The 25,312-nt window shown below is 32.9% G+C and overlaps 3 protein-coding genes and 1 pseudogene across 15 annotated transcripts in view; 2 read left to right on the top strand and 2 right to left on the bottom strand.

Moving 5' to 3' along the window:
* LOC105680235 (ecdysone-induced protein 78C-like) overlaps nucleotides 1-5,814 on the bottom strand; it is a gene marked incomplete at its 3' end in the record, with an annotated part of 111,550 nt that extends 105,736 nt beyond the window's left edge. The window contains exon 1 of the mRNA XM_024364746.2: nucleotides 5,450-5,814. Within this exon, the coding sequence (XP_024220514.2) occupies nucleotides 5,450-5,541 (92 nt within the window). The remainder of the gene's footprint in view (nucleotides 1-5,449) is intronic.
* Nucleotides 5,815-6,554: 740 nt separating this feature from the next.
* On the bottom strand, nucleotides 6,555-8,361 carry LOC100745041 (annotated as a pseudogene).
* Nucleotides 8,362-8,405: 44 nt separating this feature from the next.
* On the top strand, nucleotides 8,406-13,583 carry LOC100744557 (dosage compensation regulator). 2 transcript variants are annotated; one of them, XM_003486303.4, is made up of 9 exons: nucleotides 8,406-8,716; nucleotides 8,784-9,276; nucleotides 9,724-9,770; nucleotides 9,854-10,095; nucleotides 10,200-11,838; nucleotides 11,929-12,296; nucleotides 12,363-12,632; nucleotides 12,705-12,950; nucleotides 13,039-13,583. In XM_003486303.4, the coding sequence occupies exons 1-9, from the start codon at nucleotides 8,638-8,640 to the stop codon at nucleotides 13,357-13,359; spliced, it is 3,705 nt and encodes a 1,234-aa protein (XP_003486351.1). In that variant the 5' UTR covers nucleotides 8,406-8,637; the 3' UTR covers nucleotides 13,360-13,583. The 2 variants fall into 2 exon arrangements, with proteins under 2 accessions (XP_003486351.1, XP_012236131.1); XM_012380708.3 differs by lacking the exons at nucleotides 8,406-8,716; nucleotides 8,784-9,276 and adding an exon at nucleotides 9,363-9,629 and having other exon boundaries at nucleotides 13,039-13,575.
* A 204-nt stretch (nucleotides 13,584-13,787) lies between these two features.
* LOC100744199 (JNK-interacting protein 3) lies at nucleotides 13,788-24,487 on the top strand. Of its 12 annotated transcripts, XM_024364757.2 has the most exons (20): nucleotides 14,208-14,607; nucleotides 14,916-15,233; nucleotides 15,336-15,456; nucleotides 15,905-16,315; nucleotides 16,388-16,579; nucleotides 16,662-16,697; nucleotides 17,314-17,331; nucleotides 17,416-17,473; nucleotides 17,552-17,608; nucleotides 17,694-18,029; nucleotides 18,108-18,287; nucleotides 19,271-19,318; nucleotides 19,624-19,825; nucleotides 19,932-20,812; nucleotides 20,889-21,108; nucleotides 21,203-21,488; nucleotides 21,579-21,791; nucleotides 21,873-21,962; nucleotides 22,102-22,162; nucleotides 22,739-22,873. In XM_024364757.2, exons 2-20 carry the CDS (start codon nucleotides 14,925-14,927, stop codon nucleotides 22,740-22,742), a joined length of 3,723 nt encoding a protein of 1,240 aa, XP_024220525.1. In that variant the 5' UTR covers nucleotides 14,208-14,607; nucleotides 14,916-14,924; the 3' UTR covers nucleotides 22,743-22,873. The 12 variants fall into 12 exon arrangements, with proteins under 12 accessions (XP_024220520.1, XP_024220517.1, XP_024220525.1 ...); XM_024364752.2 differs by lacking the exon at nucleotides 22,102-22,162 and having other exon boundaries at nucleotides 13,788-14,282; nucleotides 22,739-24,487; XM_024364749.2 differs by lacking the exons at nucleotides 14,208-14,607; nucleotides 22,102-22,162 and adding an exon at nucleotides 13,791-14,201 and having other exon boundaries at nucleotides 22,739-24,487.
* The last annotated feature ends 825 nt before the right edge of the window (nucleotides 24,488-25,312 follow it).

Genomic DNA, 25,312 nt, shown 5'->3' with positions numbered 1-25,312 from the left:
GAAGCCGAAGAGTACGTGTTATCGAGCGGCGACCAATAGCCCGCGACCGCTTTGAGCCGCGACGATGATGACAGAAACCATACGCTACATTGGTGTAGGTGCTACACCACTATTCCGAGTGTCGTCGATAATAATTACTCGCCGAGTTCGAGTGAAACGAAGTGGGTCGGCCGAAAATATCTGTACCTAAAAGGTGGTCAATCACGCGTGATCCGAACCGCGAATGCGACCAGCGATCGAAGATATGAAATATAAAAGATCGGGATTGGAAATTATTTAAGCGATTTTTAATTAATTAATCGAGTATTCGAGAATAAACTATTGAAATATTCGTAGAGGTATCGGGTATCTTTGCCGTGGTTGCTTTTGAAGTTGGAACATACACGTTGCGAATCTTTCATCGAATAATTTTGAATGTTGAATATACGAGGTAATTACCGAGTAACAAGACAGGAACGAATGTGCGAAGGAAAGCAGACGATGCATGTACTAAGACGTTTTATCAACTATATAGCGTATTTAAAGCGGATTTAACAGACGAAGTAGAATGTTTGGACAAAGAAAAGTCGATAGAAGCTTTGGCAAAAATAGAATCTCCTTGGAAAGTAACAAGAAGATTGGGACATAACATCGATCATCGTAGAAATATTGAAAACGGATACCGCGTGAAAGCTTTATTACACTTGCAAGCAAGATTCCATTTTCGATACTGAAATAATAATTATAAAACATAGAACATTTACGACACGATTAAATTTTCACGATTAGCAAGTGGTAAGCGAGTATGCAAGAGGATATCATAAGAAGGAAGAATGAAAAAGTAATTAATAGCTCAGATATTATCTTCATAAGTTTAAACATCATCGAGTTACCAAATTTAAATATACGCGCAAATAAGAGTAATGAGATCTTCATAAAGATTTGATTGCTGGTCAAAGATATCAGACTCTATAGGTAACTGATACGGATATCAAAGCGACAAAGAGCGTAATTCATCCTAAAAAAAGCAACTACCATTGCGAACGAGTAGGGCTCTTATTTCTAATTTAGCGGAAAAACAGCATCGTTGTATTTGTTTGGAAGTTACTTTGAAACAAGTAGAATAAACAACATTATACGTAATGGCGGTTAGCTATGCTTTTCGTACTTAATTTTCCATTATGCAGAATTAATGCTCTCCATTCCATAATGTCATTCTAAATCGATTTTTAATACCATCCGACCATGTTTGAAGTTGATTTTGTTATCATCTTATTCCGGTGCGTCAGTTCGAATTAAAACCGGAAGAACATTGATCTTTTATAACAATCGTTCGTAACAATACCCTTGTCCGTGACAAAAGATAAACAATATCAATTATTGTACGACGTCGCGGAAATATTCTAAAACTACCGAATTCAATCGAAGGATTATACTGCGAGTTACACGCCCTACAGTAGCTTTTTTAAATAATTTATCTAAGACATCTTTTCTGTATTCTGTACGAAGATCGTAGGATATGAGCGCGGTAGTTAATTTTAAGATCCAACACGCTATTAATCGTATGGGAATCGCAGGAGGCAAACGTAACAGTACATTTCTGTTGATTTTTCAATTTGATATCACTTTACAGAACCGAACAGGATAGTCTTGATACGACATCATTGAAAACGAAAAGAAACCTGTTAGTTCCAAAGATGTAAATTTTTTAAAGTTAGCCGATAAGTTCGCGAAATTTGGTACAAGTTAATTGTATTTTAATCTTATGACGAACGATCTGTTGCAAATTTTAAAGAGAATGAGAGAACACGTGGTTAACTCTTGAAAAAAAAAAGACAAAGGAAGTACAAGTTTGGTAACGTAGGATTGATTAACAACATATTGAATTGCCAAACTGCTTCGCTGCGAAAAAATTATCGTATTGTTCCCGTCTGTATCGTGTGCGTAATCTGAAATGAATGAACTCCGAAAGGACGTACTATGCTGAACTTTCAACGCTTTAAGTATCAGATATGTTCTTAGCCGGTTACAAAATAGCCGGTTAGTTTAGGTGGATATATCACCTGTTTTTAGAATATCTTTAAACCCAAGAAATGACTAAGTTAAAATCAAGAAATACGAATTTATCACGTTTTATAAATTATAAATCACGATTTATAAATTACAAATTTAATTTTGTTCCAACTAGCAGAAATTTTTAAATAAATTTCTAACCGAAGATCCATTGTAAAACCTTGCTATACAGTTTTGTTCTTTTTTCTTTTTTTCCTTTTTTTTTTGTGTGTCCGTGTGTGTGGAATTAAGGAGCGCGAGAATAAGCAGAGCATCGTGTATGAATGATTTCAGCGAGTAAATCATAACAAAAGCGCATAATGAACAGTTACTGCACTTGGCAAACGAGAAAGTGTAAAAATAAAGAATCTCTCGTAAGTTCTCCGCTTAGATGCATAGTTAACGGTAATTATTTGTGCCGAAAGTATGCGCGTAAGGAAAAAAAGAAGTTAGCAACACCGTAAACACACTCGACTTGGTCGGAGAGAACTTTCATTTTGAAATAAGGATTGTATGATGAGCGAGCGTAGATGGCACAAAAAGATATGTAAATGGTTTTCGTATAGCGAAAAATAAAAGAATGCGAAGAAGTGGAAGCTTCAGAAGCAGGTTGGTAATTCAGAAAAGATATCCCGGAAATGAATATCGCTACACGAGGAAGTCTATGCTTTTATAATTAGCTCATGCGTGTATATGTTGTTTGCATGATGCTCGTAGAATATTTTCTTCTTCAATATTCGATACATTACGTATAGGAATATATGGAGTATGGAAAAGTGTGAAAAGAAAATTTTGCTATTTTTTTTTTTTTTTTAAGTAATCCAATGACTAACTAACTAAATAATACTAAATAATACTAACTAAACTAAATAATACAACTAACACTAATATATTGATTCTGGATTTTCGAATGATGCATATATAATGTTAAATAATTGCTAATAAGCTAATGCTTGTAGCGATAATCCTACGTTATACGTATAATATAATAACACTGAACATCAACTTTTGGGTGGTATATATTGAGCAGACCAAGCTCGATAGTGTATAAAAATAACGAAAAAATAACAGGAATTGAGTACTAGCTTCAATGAAACATTTTTCCTGTCCGTTCATATGACACGGTTATTATTATAAAGAGAAATGGCGAATAATGACAACTAAGTAATGAACACGCAGAACGTGGATATTGCGCGTGAAAAAATAATGAACAACGTTCATGCGCTCATTGATCCAGTCGCGAAGAAGTATTAACACATTGTAACGAACGTTTCGACTTCCGTTTCCCCCGGTTGTGCCACAGAAACGTTGGAACGATAAGGAACGCGTAATTTTTATTTCGAAACTCGCTTGCCCGATCTCTCTTTCGTTCCGAGGGGCACAATGTATTCAATTAAATTTCTTTATTCACGCACTGTAAACCACGAACAAGGTTTAACGCTTGCAGAGACCTTCCCCGGCATTTGCGTTTTTAAAAACAATGACTAAAAGACGAGGAAATCGACTTGCCAGCCGCTGCAAAAAACGTATTTAAAATTAAATGGAACGTTCATTTCCGCGAAGCTTTTCTCCTATAACTCGCATCTCGTCAAAACTGGTTATTTTGCAAACGCGTAATAACAACGATTAATTTTATGAATAAATGAACGGCAATTAATTTCACGATGGAAAGAAAACAACGAAAGAGAAGCTCGTTAAATTGAACTACGTTGATTCGAAATATTGGAAAACATATTTTATAAATAAATTTGATAAATAATTAAATTTTATAATATATGAAATTAATATACTATATAACGTATATACTATATAACATATAGACTAACTGTACATATATATTCTCTAAATAAGGAAATATCGGTTATAAATAAATTCAAATATGTAAATTTTTATTCAAATGTCAAATATGCAAGTATTGATTAAATTTTAAGTTCGTAAAATGAATATCGTTTCTCAACAACGAAGTTTAGAGTTTATAATAAAAAAATAATTTCATGACGCAACGAGAAAATAGCTAAAATGACACGCTATAAAGTCATCACAATTATAAACTATCCTACGATCAAATTGAATTCTCACTGTCAGTTAGTTATAAATGACCACAACAGTATAGTTAGCGTTAGATTTCGTTATAGGGTTACTTAATTTTAATAACCTCAATTCGAATTCGAATTCTGCATCTTACACGATAAATGTCGTACATGGATTTTATCGTGTAAAATGGAAAATTCGAATTAAGATAAGGTATTCTAAAATTAAGTAACTTAACTATGTAGGTATATCATATATCATGTAATGATATACATAGTTAACACATTGATACCAATTGAATGATACCAACGATATCAATTGAAGGTTAAGTTTATAGAATGATACCAATTGAAGGTTAGGTTATTATATAGCAGGATAATGATAAAGACTATGTCAAATAAGTTATGCTGCAAACAAGGAAACCATAGAAGTTTTCTTCGTTTATAGTAGTAAAAATTCATATATAGAATATCGTGAACGTAAATACGATTCGGTAATTCAGAAAAAAATCAGTCAGCAGGTCCTGGTCGTTTACATTTTTAAACCGGCTGGATAAGAAAACAAGGCTGAATGCTGGGGACGAGACGTGATGCTCTTAAAGTTTGCATTATTAAATGATACCTGTACAATTGCATTCAGTTCCAAAAACATGAACACGATAACAAAACACGACTCTATCATCTTTCCCAAGGGAGCACTTTAGAAGATCATGCACACATTCAAAAAGTTTCGCCCGCTTTGTCACGTTACGCGACTGTATAATAGGAAAAACGTAACGACTTCAGAAGCAAAAATCTTTCATGATGCACAAAGCGTTATCTTCTTATACACTAAGTAATGCACACAGTCTGTTCTGAATAATAATAAAATTCATCAAAGTATAAATATTAATCCGATTCTTACAAATAGATATTGCCGCCATTATGATGAACGCTTCCCGATATAATTGAGGAATTGAAATGGTAAACGATATAGACGTTAGAAATAGAAATTTAAAGAATAAACAAGAAATATTAGTCGAAATTGATACCTAGTTTCCACTGAAATATTACTTTTTATTTTTTCATTACTTGTATCGTTTATTATTTCAAATTCTCAGTTGTACCAACACTCTTATTTTTAAACCTATGTACATGTATATATGTATATCTTCCTCGAAGTTTATTTCAAATAGACCAACAAATAACGTAATATACATTATACGCTTTATACAATGAACGAAACAGTATTTCATATTAAAGAAATTGTAAAAATAGTTTTTGTATTCAGTAACAACTGTTGAACAACTCTGAAATAGTTGTTATATATGTATAGTCCTGTATTGGTATGCGATCGTTCAAATAGTGTGCAGCCTAACCTTAAGAAACATAAAACTCTGAATCCTTACCTGATGAAAGTCGAATCTGCCGCAGGGCTGGAGGGTCTTGGTGAGGAACTTGCAGTGGACGCGGTATTGGTTTCTTCCACGTCCATCATCATTCATACCGACAATGACGGATCAATGCGAACGTTGGAAATTAACAGGGTATTATGTTAACGAGATCGACGAGATTGGAATCAGAAGGGATATCGTACGGAAGGTGAAAATTTTTGTCGGGCCCGCCAGTCTCTGAACGTTTGATCTCACGGGGGCAGAAACCATAAAGTCGGGGAACTTGACAAAGGGGTTGGGGGTTGGTTTCATGCGCCCGTCCACGAGCGCGGACTTACGGAAAACAACTGACAAACGATGTTACCCCCACCGTGAACAACCACTATCCGACGCCTGCAACCCTGCGCCACGGACACCTGCCGCGTAGGAACACTATCATTGCGCAGGCGCCGCGCCGTCAAAGAATTCTTGAATTTTTATAAAATTAACAAAATAATAAGAATTAAAAAAAAAACACACATATAACGGTTCGTTTATAATCTAAGTTTTTAATAAAAAAATGTTTGTTTGATATTTTAACATCATACAGAACTTACTAAGTTATAAAGTATTACAAAAACATAAAAACATACATATACATATGTATATTGAAGAGACGATAGAAATGCGGTTAGTTTCATTTAAAAATGGTTTACTAGGTTTTTCTTAAATGTCTGAAACAATCTTTTCTCTTGTCGAGTAATAATGTCGAGCAAAAGTTTCTCCAACGAGCAATGGAAAAATCAGAGATGCATCTGCACAAATCTTAAATATTGTTACTTTAACTGGTTTTACATTCATTCAAACCCTTGTTCCATGAAATAGCTTCATCTGAATAAGCACCACTATCACTACCACCAAATTTTGAAGATGTATTTATAAATACACCATATTTAGCATCATTTCTCTGGTATATAAATTATTTTAATTCAATTTGTTATCAAATTTATTTCTATTTACACATTCTTTATTACCTTGAAATTTGCATTTCATATATGATAATATTTTAACAACACTACCTCCGATGATAATCATGCCACTGTTTATTGCTTTCACAGTCATTGTATTTAATTGCCTAAGATTTGTGAAGTAATCAACATAATATACAATAAGTAACATACAATATATTTAATATCATTGTATTATATATTTGTTATATTTCTTGTTTGCAATATTTATAAAATCTATATTTATTTAATAAATAAATTATATTATATATATAAATTCTAAACTTTATTTTACAAGTTCAAATCTGAGATTATGTCTATAATTAAACCTGGATTCCTATAGAAGTGAAGATTGCCATCTGACAAAGTGGGGCTGAACACCAGAATTAAATTATTTTTTTCAGCACCATAATGTATTAAATCTTCGTTATTAATTTCTACACCTAGTCTTGCTATTACTTTAGATGGTGTTCAAATCATATCCTAAAAGTTCATAAATATTTAAATGCTTATTTTTTTAAAATGTGTAAAAATGTTCAGCTCTCTTTTATTAAATCATACCTTCTCTTCCTGTTCAGCCAACATTGTATCTAATGTAAGCATAATCCAATCTTCAAATAGACAGAAATTGCCATTAGGTATTAACATTCCTGTTCTATTAATACCATGTTGCCTAAGACTTTCTTTTTCTAATCATAAATGAAAATCTTCTATATGTATATCTTAATACTAAGCATTTTATTAAATTTTCTTCCATACCATCTGCTATAAACTGCATTATGATACATTCAACCTGTAACATAAGTATATATTTAAATTGTCAATAATATTAAAAATTATTAAATATTTTAATGAATCATTTTATATTGTACAAGAAAAATTATACTTTATATCTTAAATTTCACATGAATCTATATTTAATGTGTATATTCTTCTAAAAATATTATATATGAAGATATTTTCAATAAACTTATTTTCTTCTAATTTACCACTTTGATCATCTTCAAAAGGAATGTTTCTAATCCGTTTCTAGTCACTACTAGTCCAAAATTTTTTGCTCAAAAATCAGAATTCTTATATGTCTCTGATAAAACATGATAGGAAATTCCTTCCAGTCATATTCTAAAACATGCTGATATCATTTAATATTTTAATCATATGAAATTGTTAACTACTTTCTAAAGTTTGATTTTCTTATATTTTGTGAAGAATCTACACAATCTTTCACACGATAGGTGTTTCAACTAGGATAGGAGAGGAGAGCTATGATACAGCACTTTCTACAATTGTTGGGTCTTCATGTGTTATTCATTTTTATATGAAATTTGTTATATTTTTAAATTATATATATAATGCTTTTCATTGAATGCTTCTTATACATACATATATATACAATGCTTACAAGGAAACATAACCTAACATGAAAATATGATGCTTAATACAATTTCCCTATACATATTAAAAATGTATTGCTATATGTAACTGCGAAATTTATTATTACATGATTCTGATCAATAAGTGGAGTCGCTAATTGCAAACTATACTGTAAATTATAATCTGGTGTAAGCAAACAACGTACATAAATAGTAATTGATAGTAGGTAGTATGTATGTATTTAGCTACAGTCAGACAGGTAAGTAGCGTTGTGTAGAACATGAATTCAAAAGAACAGCTAGTCGTTTCAACGTTTAAAATTATTTCTTCTCTATATATATTTTTAGTGTATTTTACAAATTAGTATGACGTCATATTGCTTTTATCTGTCATTTAACTGATCCGCAACACGCGTCACAATGGTCTGCACCATGTCTACACAGATCATCATTGAACTGAACTTCGCCGAAAATTAGTTTATACATATGTACTAGCTCTAGCACAACCGACCGCGTCATGGCGCGCTGAAGAGAAAATGATAACCTAAAACAGATCTAATTCCATAGTCCTGATTCAAAATCCCGCCACAAAATGGCTGACATCCAAATGTGTTCATTTTGTAACCAGCGGCTTCACTTATTGGACAAATAATGGATAGAAGCCAATATGGCGTAAAAGTAAAGTACTGAATGTGAACAGTTCATAATAACGTGTAAAAGACGCTAAAAGCGCTCAATTTTACATACGCAGAAGTTTCGAACCTTAAGATTCCTAAAGCTAAATTCTATCATTATATATAGAAAGTCAATAATTTTATGTCCCCTAAAGTAAAGTACAGCCAAAATGGGTGACATAAAATCCTTCTTTCATCAGTGGTGCGCAAAAAATTGCAAAGAACCACAATTTGATGTAAGACCAACAGGTACGATAATACCATTTTCAAAATAATATAAGGATAAAGACGTGTTATATTATTAATAATATTATAGGGCCGAAACACCGACAACGATTTCTTTGTGAATTACGAGTACCCGGATTTGATTACGTGGGTGCAGGAAATTCAACTAGCAAAAAAGATGCTCAAGGAAATGCAGCCAAAGATTACGTTAATTATTTAGTTCGATCAGGACATGTAAATGCTGATGATGTTCCAAAAGATACACAAAGCATTTTACAACAAGGAACAACTATTAAATCAGAGCCTGTATATCCAACAAAATCTGTATTTCAAGATGGAATGGGTCCAAATGACATAGGTCAAGCATATAGGGCTTATAATGAACACGGTGAAAGCAATTATACTTATATTGATAGAATAGCAGATCAGAAAAAAGTTGAAGATGCAGAAGATGTTGATGTGAATTCTGGAATTCATGGGAATTGGACTATAGAAAATGCTAAATCAAAACTTCATCAATTTATGCAAACTAACAAAATTAATGCTGATTACAAATATACTCCACTTGGTCCAGATCATATGAGGTATGGATTGTCTCAATGTAGCTGTTTACTTTTACATTGGGTTGGACTTATCAATGTGGTATTGTGATGTCACTTAAAATCTTCAATTGTATCAAAGATCTGTTTCAAGATGATATAAAGAAAATGACATAAATGACTTACCATAGCATTTGAAATTCTATAAGACCATTTTAGAGTACGCTATTTACTTATACTTAATGCTGGTACAAGAGAAAAATGTTTTCTCTCGTGCACAGATGAAACTGCTGTTTAACCGGAACTTTTATTGAAATAATTCAATAATAGTTTTGGTGCAATAACTCACAGAAATTTATCACAATGTACTCCAATATGGTCTTGGATATTTTCAAATGGTAAGTTGAATTTATGTCATTGTAATTATTTGTTAGATTTATTAAGCATAATATAAATATACATAAAATATTAATAATATAAATTTATATTTAGGGGTTTCATGGCTGAAATGACATTTTATGTAAGACAACTTGGAAGAAGTATGTTTTCAAAGTAATATATATAATTGATATCTAAATCAATATCTATTTATAACAAAAAAGTTCTTAAAAATGAATTTCAGATATTACTGGTCGTGAGACTGGTTCAAATAAGCAAACTGCATCAAAAAGTTGTGCCTTGTCTCTTGTTCGACAGTTGTATCATCTTGGTGTTATTGAGCCATTTAGTGGAACTTTGAAAAAAAATAAAGAAGCAGAACAAATAAAACCATATCCAGTTAAAATTTCACCAGATTTGATAAATCAGATACATGATGTTCTGAACAGTCTGGATATAAAACCAATTCCAGTGAACCTATATCAGGTGATTTATATTATTTACTAATACTAACATTACTCTTGCAAATCTACATTATTTTTATTAAGTAAATTAAGCTATGATTTTTATAATATTAATTTGTATTATAGACATTTAAAACGGAAGAAAATGATTCATTTAATGTTTCATACTCATTATTAACAAATCAAGTGTTAGATGATTTTATTTCATCAGCACCACAACCAGCTGGAGTAGTAAGTTGGTCTCCTCCACAACAAAATTGGAATCCATGGACTGGTTGCAATATTGACGAGGGACCATTAGCCGTAATGTCTTTAGAACAGCTGTCAGAGGATTTATTACATGAACAAAGAGAAAGATTGCAAGAAGATGAGAGACTTCAAAAAAGTATTAAGGAAAGATCTCATTTACCAGTTTTTTCAATGAAGAATGAAATAATGAATGCTATCAATGAAAATCCTATAATTATTATTCGAGGAAACACAGGTTGTGGTAAAACAACTCAAGTATGTCAGTTTATTTTAGATGACTACATTGCATCAGGTCAAGGTGCATGTTGTAGTATCGCTATTACGCAACCTAGAAGAATATCTGCTGTATCTGTAGCTGATCGAGTTGCTTTAGAAAGATGCGAAGATTTAGGACTATCTGTTGGATATTCTGTAAGATTTGAATCTTATTTACCGAGACCTTACGGTAGTATAATGTTTTGTACTGTTGGTGTACTTTTAAGAAAATTAGAAGGTGGCTTAAGGGGTGTATCACATGTTATTGTTGATGAAATTCACGAACGAGATGTTAATTCTGATTTTATTATGGTTGTACTTCGTGATATGATTCATATGTATCCAGATTTGCGAATTATTCTAATGTCTGCTACGATCGACACTACGTTATTCAGTAATTACTTCAATAATTGTCCAGTAATAGAAATACCTGGAAGATCGTATCCAGTACAACAATATTTCTTAGAAGATTGTATACAATTAACAAATTTTGTACCACCTTTGGATTCGAAGAAACGAAAAAGTCGAGATACAGATGATTTACCAATGGAAGGAGAACCAGAAGAAAATTTGAATAAAATTATTGACATGCAGTACTCTATACAAACGAAGAATGTCATGGCGCAACTTAATGAAAAGGAGATAAGTTTTGAACTTATAGAAGCTCTACTAGGATACATTAAGAAACAGAGTATATCTGGTGCTATACTAATATTTTTACCTGGTTGGAACTTAATATTTGCATTAATGAAACATTTACAACAACACCCTGTTTATGGTGGATCAAGTTACATGATTATACCACTGCATTCACAATTACCAAGAGAAGATCAACATAAAGTTTTCGAACCTGTAATGCCAGAAGTAACGAAAATTATTTTAGCAACAAATATTGCCGAGACCTCAATCACAATTAACGATGTAGTTTATGTAATAGATTCTTGCAAAGCTAAAATGAAGCTTTTTACTTCTCATAATAATATGACAAATTATGCTACTGTTTGGGCTAGTAAGACAAACTTAGAACAAAGAAAGGGTCGAGCAGGCCGTGTTAGACCAGGGTTTTGTTTCCATCTATGTTCTAAAGCGCGATACAATAAAATGGACGAACATATGACACCCGAAATGTTTAGGACGCCTTTACACGAGCTAGCATTGAGTATTAAATTATTAAGATTAGGAAGTATTGGAAAGTTCTTGTCAAAAGCAATTGAACCACCACCAATAGATGCTGTAATCGAAGCAGAGGTCATATTACGCGGTACGTTCCCTCCATTGAACATTATCAAATATAAATATTTGTCACATTACTGTTTAAATCTATTTTTTTTATAATCGTAATTTATTTCAGAGATGAAATGCTTGGATGAAAATAATGAATTAACGCCTCTTGGAAAAATATTGGCTCGATTACCAATAGAACCACGTTTGGGTAAAATGATGATCTTAGGTTGTATATTTTGTGTGGGTGATGCACTTTCAACAATGGCTGCGAATAGTACAACATTTCTAGAAGTGTATAATATGGGACCTGATCTAAGACGGTTATCTGCACAACAAAAATCATTTGCTGGTGCAAGGTATAGCGATCATGTAGCAATGTTACATGCTTTCCAAGCATGGGAAGAAGCTAGATCTATGGGAGAGTATGAAGAACAAACATTTTGTGATTCGAAAAATTTAAGTATGCCCACATTAAGAGTGACATGGGAAGCTAAGGTAACTATAAATAATGCCTTCTTATATACTGTAAAACAATATGTTAACAATATTTTATATTTATAGAATCAATTGCAAGCACTTTTGCTAAGTGCGGGGTTTCCGGAAAAAACTCTTTCCCCTACACCGTTAAATTATCACGCTGGTGCAGATACTCGTCTTGATACGATTACTGCATTATTATGTATGGGTCTTTATCCAAATGTTTGCTATCATAAAGAAAAAAGAAAGGTTCTTACTACTGAATCTAAAGCAGCATTGATTCACAAAACGTCAGTGAATTGCAGTAATTTTGAGCAAAATTTCCCATTTCCATTATTCGTATTCGGGGAAAAGGTAAGATTACTCTTTTTTGATGTAATAAATTTAAGTAATCTTAGGATTATGTTAATTTATTTTTATTCACAGATTCGTACAAGAGCAGTATCTTGTAAACAAATGACTATGGTATCACCGATTCATTTATTATTATTTGGTTCTCGGAAGGTCGAGTACGTCGATAATGTAGTAAAACTGGATAACTGGATCAACTTAGATATGGATCCAACTCATGCAGCAGCAATAGTAGCTTTACGACCCGCATTAGAAAGTCTCGTTGTGAAAGCTGCAAAAGAGCCTGAAACTATTCTGGAATTAAATCCTAATGAACAAAAAGTACTATTCTATATATATCAATGTTTTTGCTGCATTACTCTTCTCTTAAGTATTACGAAATTTTGCTTTTGCTTTGCTTTCGTTTTAGGTGTTAAATGTAATCAAATCGCTTTGCGGAATGAATGCTTGCCGTTATGAACTGGATCAGATTACAGGTGGTTTCTATTCAAAAAGACCACCAAGGGGATATTCGACTGGTTATCATTCGGGAAGCGGTAATCCCGCAAAATTAATGCGCGGAGCTGGCGGTTATCGCGGAAGCCTTTATGGTGACAGCGGTACTAGATATTCAAGAGGCAGTTACGGTGGATACAGAGGCGGTGGTAATAGAGGATACGGAATGAGTAATTCACGTGGAAGAGGCAGTGGAAGTTGGGGTGGTAGAGGAGGTTTTCGTGGTCGTTATTGATTATAATTTTAAATAACTTTTAATATGTAAAATTAGCAAAAGTCTATTATAATGTGTATGCGATATGTTTCACGTAGTTATATATTATCTTCTAATTGAAAATGTAACATATATTTATTTTTATATCTTTTCATTCAAAATGTTGTTGCTTTTCTTTTTGTTTAACAATATTTGTTATCCCACTAAATAACAGTACAAATAAAGCCTTCAAAAATATTTAACAATTTGGACGTATTTATATATATTGTTAATATATAATAGCGCGTTTTTAAGGAAGTACTGCGATAACTTGAAAGTACGATTCATTAAAGAGATATGCAGTACCTATCTTACGTAAATATTGCAGTCGAATTAAGGAATCTTATAGCGCTATATATTATGAGATATTAGAACTACAGATTAGGATTCTGTGGAAACAGAATGAAGACTCGGCCATCTAACGGGCATGATGGAAACGGAAAAATGTTTCCATCTCTTGTGATTTTATAGGTTTATTTGTGAACACGTCAGGAGACGACCATACGTTTGTAGTATTGGTCGGTGCGTGGTCGGTACGTGTTCGGTACTGAGTAGAAAAAAAAATGGCGAAAATTTGCGTATAAAGACGATCGTCAACAGAGTTGACAGAAACTAATGAAATTGGCTAATGTCAAATTGAACAACGTAATGCACGAAAAATGTTCCCTCTAGTCCGCGCCGCCTTGGTGCGTTTCATATGATCGGGTACAACGTTTTACACAAGTGTTCAATCAAGTGAGAAAAACAACGGGAAAAAAAGGAGAAGCAAGAGTTTAGTGGTTGCGAAACGTCACAGATCACAACACGGAACGGGCCACTTCAAGGCAAGACGTTCCACCTTCCACCTCGTTGTCCCTCTGGGGAATCTTGCGATACTTAAAAATAGTGATAATGCAAATGATCATGTACGACGGGATTCACCAGTTCTATAATGTGAATTCGTGATGACCTGATTTAATCTTCTCGTTTTAAAAGTGTATTCGATCTTGAATTGTGTATCGTGAAAGGTTATGTGCAGTTATGCGTCTGACATTTGGATTTCTTACAAACATTCGTCAAGAATTCTTTAGCCGTATTTGGCAATTAGTACGACATAAAGTAACGATTAATATTAAACCACGTAAAGAATATGCGATTCATGTTTTTTAACCAGATCTTGCTATTTGAAGCTTTTTTAAAAAATTCTCTCGATTACCATACGAAGTAAAGTCAAAGTACTGACTATTAAGAGTTGAGTGCAACGATCGTTTCTACATGTTTATATTAATTCCCTTATATAAATTGCCCCTTGTTTAAGTGCGCAATAATGAAAATTTACTTTCTTCTGTAGTTGTGCAATACTGTTTTTGACTTGTCATTCCTATTTTGTAATATATGCACCTTACTTGGCAGAATGCCTAAAGACTACTTTAGGACATTACTGTGATACATTAATGAAAAATTAAAAATATGAAATAGGATTCAAACAGAAAATTTAAATTATAGTATAAGAAAGACAAACGACTTAATAATATTTATTCGAAATTTTTGTATTTTAGGTATAAAAAATGAGTCAAATAGAGATGGATCAAGAAACTGTATATGGGACCCATGAGGATAGTCATGTGGTCATGTCAGAGAAAGTGCAATCTCTGGCTGGTAGTATTTATCAAGAATTTGAAAAAATGATAGCACGTTATGATGAAGATGTGGTCAAGGACCTAATGCCCCTCCTAGTCAATGTCCTAGAATGTCTAGACATATCTTATACCGAAAACCAAGAGCGTGAAGTTGAATTAGAGTTATTAAGGGAAGACAATGAACAACTTGTTACACAATATGAAAGGGAAAAACAATTAAGAAAAACATCTGATCAGGTATAATTAAAATTTTTGTAATGCTTTCTAATCTTGATGTTTCACTTAGAATTATATACAACATTCTTTGAGAAAAAGTAACCTTCATGACTTTTTGATTAGAAATTGCTGGAGCTTGAAGATGTAGCAGAAGATGAAAGAAAAGAACTTTTATCAAAAATTGATAGTTTGGAATCAATTGTAAGAATGCTGGAATTGAAAACAAAGAATTCACATGATCACGGTACAATTGCTAATGGCTCTCTCAGTTCATCCCTTCACAGAACATCCCTCTACAGTAGAGTAGAAAGTTTTTGTTTTATTTTTATTTAATTGATTAATAGTATAAACATGTATCTGTGGGACTTCAAGTATTTGCATGTATACTTCTAAAAGTTTGTTTTATTATTAAGTGCTTTATTTATTGTTATGGGATATTTAACATATGGTGAATGATTTACTTTTATGCTGTATATAGTATATCTGGTTTAAATGTATATATACCATTATTTCTCTAACTATTAAAAATACGAAAAATTTTTTAATAATTACGAAAATAATAACATACATACATTTAAATTGGACATATCGTATGTTTCTAGTAAAATCTAGAGTGTGTTCTGTAATATACTATAATCCTTATAATAAAATTGTTGAGGCAGATATGGGATATCATTTTCATCATTTTTTAGTTGTTCGTCTTGAAGAAAAAGAAGCTGAATTGAAGCGTGAATATACTCGACTACATGAGAGATATACGGAACTATTTAAAACGCATGTAGATTATATGGAAAGGACAAAGATGTTAGTTGGAAGTACAGAGAGATTAGAAAATTCATCTAGTGGTCGTGGTCCATCTCGTTTACCATCTCTTGGCTTAACTCACATGTCTCGAAGTTCTGGACCATTGAGTTATGGCTTTCAGAGCTTAGAAGCTAGCATAAATGCAGAAGATGTCGACCAAGAAAGTCCACCAAATGTTGTTGCTAATTTAAGAACTGAAATGTTGGACAGTAGCAGCGAAGCTGCTATTGAAACATCTGATAAAAGTCAATTAACAGATAAACCAGTACAAGCAAACAAAACAACTGCAATTTCTAGACGTATGTTGTTTTCCTTCTGCGAAAATTGCGTTCTGTAATATTATGTTTCTACTTTTATTTTTCAATTTATAGATGAGAGTCCAGAAACCGAAATACCTCCACCTTTGGTTACACCGACATCACCAACTGTAGAAAAGTTAGCTACTTCTGGTGGAAGAAGCAGAACGGAAAGAGAGCAACGAAGTGGTAACACATTGTACCAGGAACTCAGTTTTCAAGATGCTGATGCATTAGGTGAAATGGATGAAGGAGCAGATATTACTGGTAATTGTCGTTAAACAGTTCAATGTTTGATGTTAATTTGAGAGTCTTATAACTAATACTGTGCTTGTCCTTAAAATCTTAGGTAGTTGGGTACATCCTGGGGAATATGCCTCGTCGGGTATGTTTCATAAAATAACCAAACGTTTATACAAATATCATTACTTATTTGTTAATCCTTTGAGTTCTCAAATTCATTCTGTCATACACAACTAAGATGAAACGTACATTGCGATGAATATAGTCATTGACGAATCGAATAGTACAATATTCGTTTTATATTAATCAAGCATGCTCAACTTTCCTGTATACTAATGTTGATAAAATGAATATCCAAATAAAATCAATATTGCATGCCAAATTCTTAAGTTAACAATTAGGTCTTACACTTAATTCTCTGGAACTCTGAGGGTTAATATTAAAGTTATAATTATAAAATATTAATGAAATAAAAAATTTACAATATTATTTACATCACATAAATAGTAACAATTATGTAAAAAGGATAGTAGTAGAAAGGATTGATGTTGTAAAATATTTGTTAATATTATTCGTTATTCAGAATTGACTATTTTCTACCACTGTCCTTCCTTTAGAAATTACAAGTTTTCTGTTTGAGTCATATGGAAAAGTATGTACTAATGTGATTTTATATTTCATTGCTTACCTCCTTACTTCTGCTGGCTGTGGTCATATTTTGACTAATAATCGCATGATATAAATAATCTCGTATGCAGTCAATGATAACTTCTTCGGTAAGATATATTAATATATGTATTGTTAGTAATGAAAGCATTTATGTTTTGTTGTATTAATTATGAAAAATAATATTTTATTAGGGATGGGAAAAGAAGTGGAGAACCTTATTATGGAAAACAATGAATTGCTAGCTACAAAGTGAGTACTCTTATATATTTTATAATAATATTGTAGTATATTTATTATAACATTTTATATATCACATTTATTTTTCAGAAATGCGCTTAACATTGTAAAAGACGATTTAATCGTGAAAGTAGATGAACTCACAAGGTAAAATGTCGTTTTTGAGGTGATACAATAAATAAGTGTTAGTTTGTAAATATGCAATATATACATAAGTAAATATGTTTCTCAGTGAACAAGAAATATTACGCGAAGAAGTTCGGGGCTTGCAACAAACTAGAGAACGTTTACGGCAGAAGGTCGCTACTCTTGAAGAAGAATTGAAAAAAGTTAAGGAAGAGGCAGAGGCAGCAGCAAAAGCAGCCAAGAGCGACGATGAAGAAGATGTATCATTGGCACAAAGGAAGAGGTTTACCAGAGTCGAGATGGCTAGGGTGCTTATGGAGAGAAATCAATATAAGGAACGTTTCATGGAACTTCAAGAAGCAGTTAGATGGACAGAGATGATAAGAGCAACAAAGACTGATCCTTCTAGTATATCAAGTGGAAAAGTATCTGTATGGAAGTTGTTAGTATTATTTCACATAGAAAGAAACAGATATTGAATGCGATAATAATTTATTACTTTCTTTTGTCTTGTTTGTAGTTTTAGTAGTCTCTTCACAGGACCTGCAGATCGAGGAGCCTTAGTTCGTGGACCACACACATTACCTCATATGAGGTATAGTGCACCAACCAATCAAGTTGTCCCAGCACCACCTCTGGATACCATGCGTAGACGTACGTTGAAAGGTCGCCATGAGTTTTTCGACCAGGGAGACACCATGTGAGAAATCAATCAAATTCTATACACGCACTTAGATATTATAACAATTTGACACTGAAGTCTGACAAATTATTCTCTATCTTTCGTATAGAGATTTGTTTCTTTTACCATCACGCCCTCTTCTAACTACAATTTCAATAACTGTGATTGTTTTTACAACGAAAATTTTTACAGAGAGATATACACAATCACTATACAAACTTTATATGTAAAGTTTATTTTAATATTTTTACCAAAGCTATTGCAACAACAAGAGATTTTTTCTCTTGGTGGGGTAGAATTTCAATATCTTCTTATAATTTTTTTTTCTTTTTTGAATCGATATCATCTTTCCAGATTAGAGTCCTCTTTGGTCAGTTGGGATCCATAATCTTTTGTCACGACTCTCAATTACTCTTGATCATTCTTAAGAAATGTGAGTCATTTCTAAATAATTTGTTGCCTGAGCAATTTGCAAATGTGATGGTTTTTAACAGATTGTCATTATGATTTCCCTCTTACCTGCCATTTTTTATGAAAAAAAATTGTGGGTGTATATTCTATGCGCAGTATAAAGTATTGAAGGACTGAGGATTATGGTCCGTGGCACACAGATCCCTTTTGATAATCTTATTCTCATTAATACATCTATCTATTTCTCGTAATATTAATGAAGTTATAAATAATCGTCTGTACTGAAACGGAAAATTGCTTACATATACCTATTATATAAATCAATCTACCATTTACTATTTCAGAATGGTAATGACTTATTTAACAAAGTAAATTGTCTGTTATCTTTGCAAAGTCGTGCTGGAAAAGCAATAGTTTTGTAAATAAAAGTTTGTACATTTTTAAAAGAAAGATAATATATGATCATTATTGATCAACAAATAAATGAAGTTTTGACTATGTTATAAACTTGGCTTTTATTTCACTCTTGCTCTGCGCTTTGATTTTTCGTTCGGGTTTCGTCCTTGCCTGTCCTTCATGGCGTTGTCAAGAGATACCTGGTTATTCTGGTTTTCGGTGGGGTGCTTATTGGCCAGCAGGTAAATCTGTTCTGCTCTATGTCTAACATTTCGCTTGTACACGTGGATATATATATATAAATCTTATTGTATAAATAACGAACCTGAACATTGTTATACAAGATGATGGAAAGAACGATTGGATTAAAGCTTCATTCGAATTCAAGAAAGTATTCCGTGATCAAGAGAGTCTTCATAGGAATATATGGTTGAACAAATAACAGCATTCAGTAAATCTACTAACTTTATAATTCAAAATTCTGTCTTGATCATGTGTACTACAAAAATAATCGAATAATTAATGTTCTTTTGATACGTTCTTACAGATCTTCTGAGAAACTCGTAGCGAGACGTGCAAATGAACGAAGAGAGCAATATCGTCAAGTCCGTGCACATGTTAGGAAAGAGGATGGGCGATTACATGCTTATGGTTGGAGTTTACCTGGAAAACCAAGTGCTCCAGTTAGACAACCCGTTCCTGTTCCAGTTTATTGCAGACCTCTACAGGAATCTGAACCTGGCATGAAGGTGCATTTATCTGTTATTAATATATAAAATATATGTAATTGTTTTTATGTAATCAGATCTAAACACACAGTTAGCGCCATATTCTATTTTGTCTTTCATTATTTAGATATGGTGTGGTGCTGGTGTAAACCTAAGTGGTGGTAAAACACGAGATGGCGGTTGTATGGTTGGGGGAAGTGTGTTTTATGCTGCTGAAGCTCAAGAAGTAAGTACGAATACAAAAAATGAAGTGGAAGATGCTGTTGAACATTTGGATAAGGAGCTTCAAGAGAATGAAAATCAAAGGGTCGAGGCAGAACAATTAGAACAACATCTTAGCTCATTGGTATGGATCTGTACATCGACTCAGAAGATGTCAAAAGTTACTGTGATAGATGCTAACAATCCAGCGGATATTTTGGAAGTCTTTAGCGTTTGTCAAGGACATTTACTTTGCATTGCAAGTGTACCTGGAGCCAAAGAGAGTGATTACACTCAAGCTATGAACGAAGATCCAATTCGAACTGCTAATGGAATGAATGAGAACGATAATCACGAAGTAAATACGACTTCAAATACTGAACAGAACACTCAAAAAAATAAACAGGAAACTCAAGCCTCGGTGGAAAAAAACAAAAATGAATCTGAAAATATATCAGAAGAACAAAATAACGAAAATGTTAAAAAATCGGATGATGTTAATCAAAGTGTTACTACTGAACCACAAAGTTCGGAAAATGTAGATAGCGAAACGATAAATTTAGGGAAGGTATACTTTGTGAAAGCTAATTTAGAGGCATCAAACTCACAACTGGATGAAAAAGAAGATGAAACTGAGGAGAAAGAAAATAAAGTTGAAGAAGATGCACCTATAGAAAAAATGTCTTCAATACAACCGACAATGTGGCTTGGAGCTCAGAATGGTACGGTGTTTGTTCATTCAGCTGTCGCTAAATGGTCAGTTTGTTTGCATTCAGTCAAATTGAAGGATGCCGCACTGGCTATCGTGTATGTACTTTTACTACACATTAAATTGTTGTATTTTAATTTACAATACATATGTGATATATATATTTCCTTTTAGACATGTACAAGGACGAGTTCTTGTTGCTCTTGCTGACGGAACCGTTACATTATTTCGAAGAGGTCCAGACGGGCAATGGGATCTGTCTCAGTACCATGTGATTACTTTGGGTAGTCCACAACACTCAATTAGGTGTATGACCGCCGTTAGTGGTAAAACGGTATGGTGCGGATATAGAAATAAAATTCATGTAATAGATCCAGTTTTAATGACTGTTGAGGTATATACGTTATACTTATCTATATTTTCAAAATTTTAATATGCAGTAAACTGTGTTAACATATTAAGGATATTTTTATAATTTAAACTTTCAGTGTACTGTGGATGCTCATCCACGGCGAGAGTCGCAAGTGAGACAATTAGCTTGGCTGGGTGAAGGAGTGTGGGTCAGCATTAGATTAGATTCGACACTAAGACTGTATCACGCTCACACTTATCAACATCTTCAGGATGTTGATATTGAACCTTATGTTAGCAAAATGCTTGGAACCGGGAAACTTGGCTTCTCATTTGTAAGAATTACTGCATTACTCATTTCCTCCAACAGGCTGTGGATCGGCACAGGAAACGGAGTAATAATTTCCGTTCCTTTATCTGAAAGTAAGTTCAAAAAATTAATTATATTGTTGTAGAAGTTAATAATAAACTAAATGTTAATGTTTATGACAATAAAATGTTTATGAACAAAAGATGTATGTAAAACAGGTGCTGGTGGATCAATGGCAGTATCCAGAGTTCAAGTAGGAAATGCTAAAGGTGATGCACCGGGCGTTGGTATCAGAATTTTTGCCTCGGATCGTGGTGTTACGCCCGGTAGTTACATACCTTATTGCAGTATGGCTCATGCTCAACTTAGCTTTCATGGACATAGAGATGCAGTAAAAATGTTCGTTGCAGTGCCTGGTATGTTCATTTATAATTGATTGGTTACTATTAATTTTTAGAAATAAATTAATATATTACATTATTGAATTTATATTGTAGGTCATGGCGGTCAAAGTGCAGTGTCAGATGGTTCTCAACCGGCAATGCTTGTTCTTTCAGGTGGTGAAGGCTATATAGATTTCAGAGTTGGTAAGTAATATTTATAATTTTAATATTGTGTTCTTAACATATTATTCGATTAATGCCCTTATAAGCACGAAAAATTAAATTCATTGGGTATATAAAAACGTAATCAAGATGTTGTTTTATACAATTATAACACTTGCAGCAGATGAGGCAGAAGACGAGAGTGACGTGGCGACTCATCTGATTGTATGGCAGTTGGTCAGGTATGCCCCCAGAGAAAAATGAAAAGCGGTTGATGGATCTTTATTCGATTTACATAACTGTTTGATTGAGTGGATATATCGTTTGTGTTATTTACCAACGAAACTTATACTAACTATTGAGAGTATGTTTTGTGCACGGTGTAATGAAATTCTAAACTAACAAATTCGCTAGTAGTTAGATATATTTCTAACCTGACATTGAAATAATTATTCTCATTTCTTTATGAAAATATCGGCATTAAGATGTTAAGGTGTTTATGTACAAGTGTTCTCATTATAATTGTTGCTCTGGATTGAAAAATAAGAACAGTCAATGAAAAGTCATTAGCTTTTGTATAGCACAAACTATTCTTACAATAATTTTCATTAATAGAAAAGCTGTGTCTGCACCTCCGTTTCTTAAGCAATTGTACACCATACAATTGTCCTGCTTCTTTCATTCTCTGGGGGTTGGGCATTTCCAGCTGACATGCATCGTATTGTACAAAAGACAACTGATAATCGCACTTTTTATTTACTTTTACTGTGTATTTTTGTTTAATCACTTATCAAGTAATTGTGAATTATTTTGTTCAGGTGATGGAGAAGACACAGAAGATACTATGGAACGATCTAACAGTGCTGTTGCTGCAAATGCTGAAGAACATGGAGAACAAAGTCATCTAATCGTATGGCAAGTGCAATGTCCTTTACCAGTGCCAATGAATGGCTAGCCTAGAAATTTTGGAAGTATGTTGATCCTGGTGTATGGTTCAGCTTGAATTTCTATAGATAAATCAAGGCGTTTAAACGATTCTCGTGATATGTTGTCGTGGAATCGATAAATTAGACCTATCATTTGGTCAACCGAATGCCGCATCTATTTAATTATACTTATATAACGATTGTAGCGAAGTACGCAAACGAATACGCATAACAGCGAAAGAAAAGGAGATATTGTACAATTTCTGAGAGTATTAAGAATCATTTACAATATTTCATTACGGATGATAATTTCTAAACAGAAAATTTTCTTTCTTTTAGGATATCGTGTTAAGCAACATTGACAAAAGATTAACTTTTTAGATATGGGATATGGGAATTTTTTAAAATTGAGAGTAAAATTAAGTAGAATATCTTAACGCAATGCTTATAAACTTTGGCTTTAAACTTTAAAAACGTCCTTTAAAAATATTTTATCGGAATACTAATTCGATGTTACGTAATTTGTATACGATAACGTAATTTGTAACGGAACTTCTTTTCTCTTGATTATGCATGTCTTCTTTGTGCGTCGTTGAACGAGGCACGTATCCAAGAACTAGCTACTTGCGTATACATATAAGAAGTTTTAAGAATGCTTGGAATCAGTGTTGATTGAGGAACGTTGGAGGTATAGCATTACGTTCCCGCCAATGAATGTGATAATGGATAAAGATATGGAATAATGGTTTTCAAAGCTGCCGTGACATTTGCTACTTAGCTGCAATAAAAATCAGGATTACTACATGAAAGTTAGATAACAACCATTGTACAATGTTCATTTGCAGGGATGAGAGGTGCAACCGATTCAAATAGTCTTAGGCATAATCTATTATTGTACATTCTTTCCGTTAGAGAGTATATTATTTTCCAAACTTAAGTGATTTGATTCGCTTAAAAAAAAATATATATATATACGTATACATGGAATATAATATATTTTTTATGTTCTGCTACTAACTCTTCTCTAATATCACCGCGTTCGATCGCGCCTATTTTTCTTCTATCTTACAAGACGGTCTCTGAAGAGCGTTTTAATGAATTTATGTGTACATAAACTATTGTGAGATATTTGTATAGTGTTTTATGTAGCATGTAATTTAAGTTTTTGTCCATAAACGAAACAAATGCGATTCTGGTAAATCTATACACACACAGATAAACACACAAATTAAATCATATATTTAATCTCTCATTGGTCGCTGTAACTTTATTTTTCGTTAATATTACTCCCTCCCTATAACATTACCAAAGACGAGGAACGATTTTATTGTATTCTTTGTACGATTTCAAGCGAGAGATGGTTTAAAAGTTGCGTATCTTAGCTAATGTATAGCGATCCGAACAGTGTAGTACAACACCTACATACATTTGAGACTTGGAAAAAGTCGCCATAATACTTGGGCTTATGAGAATTTTTGTAATTTCTGTGTTATAAGCGACGAACAGTGAAATTCAGGATGTGTACAATGTATAAGGGCTGCGCATTATTGTGTGTGAGCTCGCTTTCGGTGTCGAGCTCGGAACTGTACCTGGCTCTGATAAAAATGCAATGGCGTTAATAAAGAAAGTTGCGAAACAACACGTCTCGATTTGCTTTTCTTAGCATAAACATGCGATATTTCTTTTGAAATATTAATTATAGAACTATTCTTCGTTACAGTTTCTGTAATCTTTGAATTTTGTTGCGGAAGATGTTTTTCTATAAAGAAGATGTACAAAGGTCCCTTTGAAAACTGCTTCTAAAAAATTTATTCCTGTGGAGTATGTTTAGTAAAAGGACAAATAATTCAAACGAAAATATGTTTGACTTTCAATAGCAATTAAGCATTTGTTCAATGTATGATCGCATTTTGTCTATTTATATGTATATACTTGGACATCTACCCACATACTTTCTATCATACTAGAGATTAATATGGAAATTAATAGACAAATTTTCTTAATAGAAATTAAAATTAGCTTATGACCAGTACTTTTCATCTTTTCAAGTTCACAAAACAATCCAGAAACTAATCATATTCAGCTGACACCAAATAAAGTAAGTTTCAACTTCTGAATTCAGTTGCATCCAATTATTTAAGCGTTAGCTTAAAGTTTTAAGCTGCAATATTTAGTAAACTTTATAAGTATGTACGTATTCTCTAACCAAGAATTGTTTTTGATTTGTGGCAATTGTGTAACAGAGCGATACAAGAAAGTATATCCCAATGTTTCTAAGTTTGAATTATTTCTTTGAATATTTACATATACTAACTTGTAGGGACAACATCTGATTGTTTCCCAAATAATCGCAATGACTGTTTATACGGGGCGAAGTTGGAGTACGGTTTGCTAACTTCATTTGCGTTGCCATCCGAATCCTAACCAGCGACCTGAAACTTTACATGCATGAAGTGCAGTAATAAA

This window comes from Bombus impatiens, unplaced genomic scaffold (genome assembly GCF_000188095.3).
Source record: "Bombus impatiens unplaced genomic scaffold, BIMP_2.2 scf_0106, whole genome shotgun sequence".
Lineage (NCBI taxonomy): Eukaryota > Metazoa > Arthropoda > Insecta > Hymenoptera > Apidae > Bombus > Bombus impatiens.
The sequence above is the reverse complement of the archived record's forward strand: the minus strand, read 5'-3'. Positions and strand labels throughout refer to the sequence as shown.

Coding starts and splice junctions, on each gene's coding strand:
- LOC100744199 (XM_024364752.2), top strand. CDS start 14,925: ATGAGTCAAATAGAGATGGATCAAGAAACTGTATATGGGACCCATGAG. Junction 17,474..17,551: donor AATGAATTGCTAGCTACAAA/GTGAGTACTCTT, acceptor TTTATTTTTCAG/AAATGCGCTTAACATTGTAA. Junction 21,109..21,202: donor CAGTTTTAATGACTGTTGAG/GTATATACGTTA, acceptor TTAAACTTTCAG/TGTACTGTGGATGCTCATCC.
- LOC100744557 (XM_003486303.4), top strand. CDS start 8,638: ATGGGTGACATAAAATCCTTCTTTCATCAGTGGTGCGCAAAAAATTGC. Junction 12,633..12,704: donor TATTCGTATTCGGGGAAAAG/GTAAGATTACTC, acceptor TTTTATTCACAG/ATTCGTACAAGAGCAGTATC. Junction 12,951..13,038: donor TAAATCCTAATGAACAAAAA/GTACTATTCTAT, acceptor CTTTCGTTTTAG/GTGTTAAATGTAATCAAATC.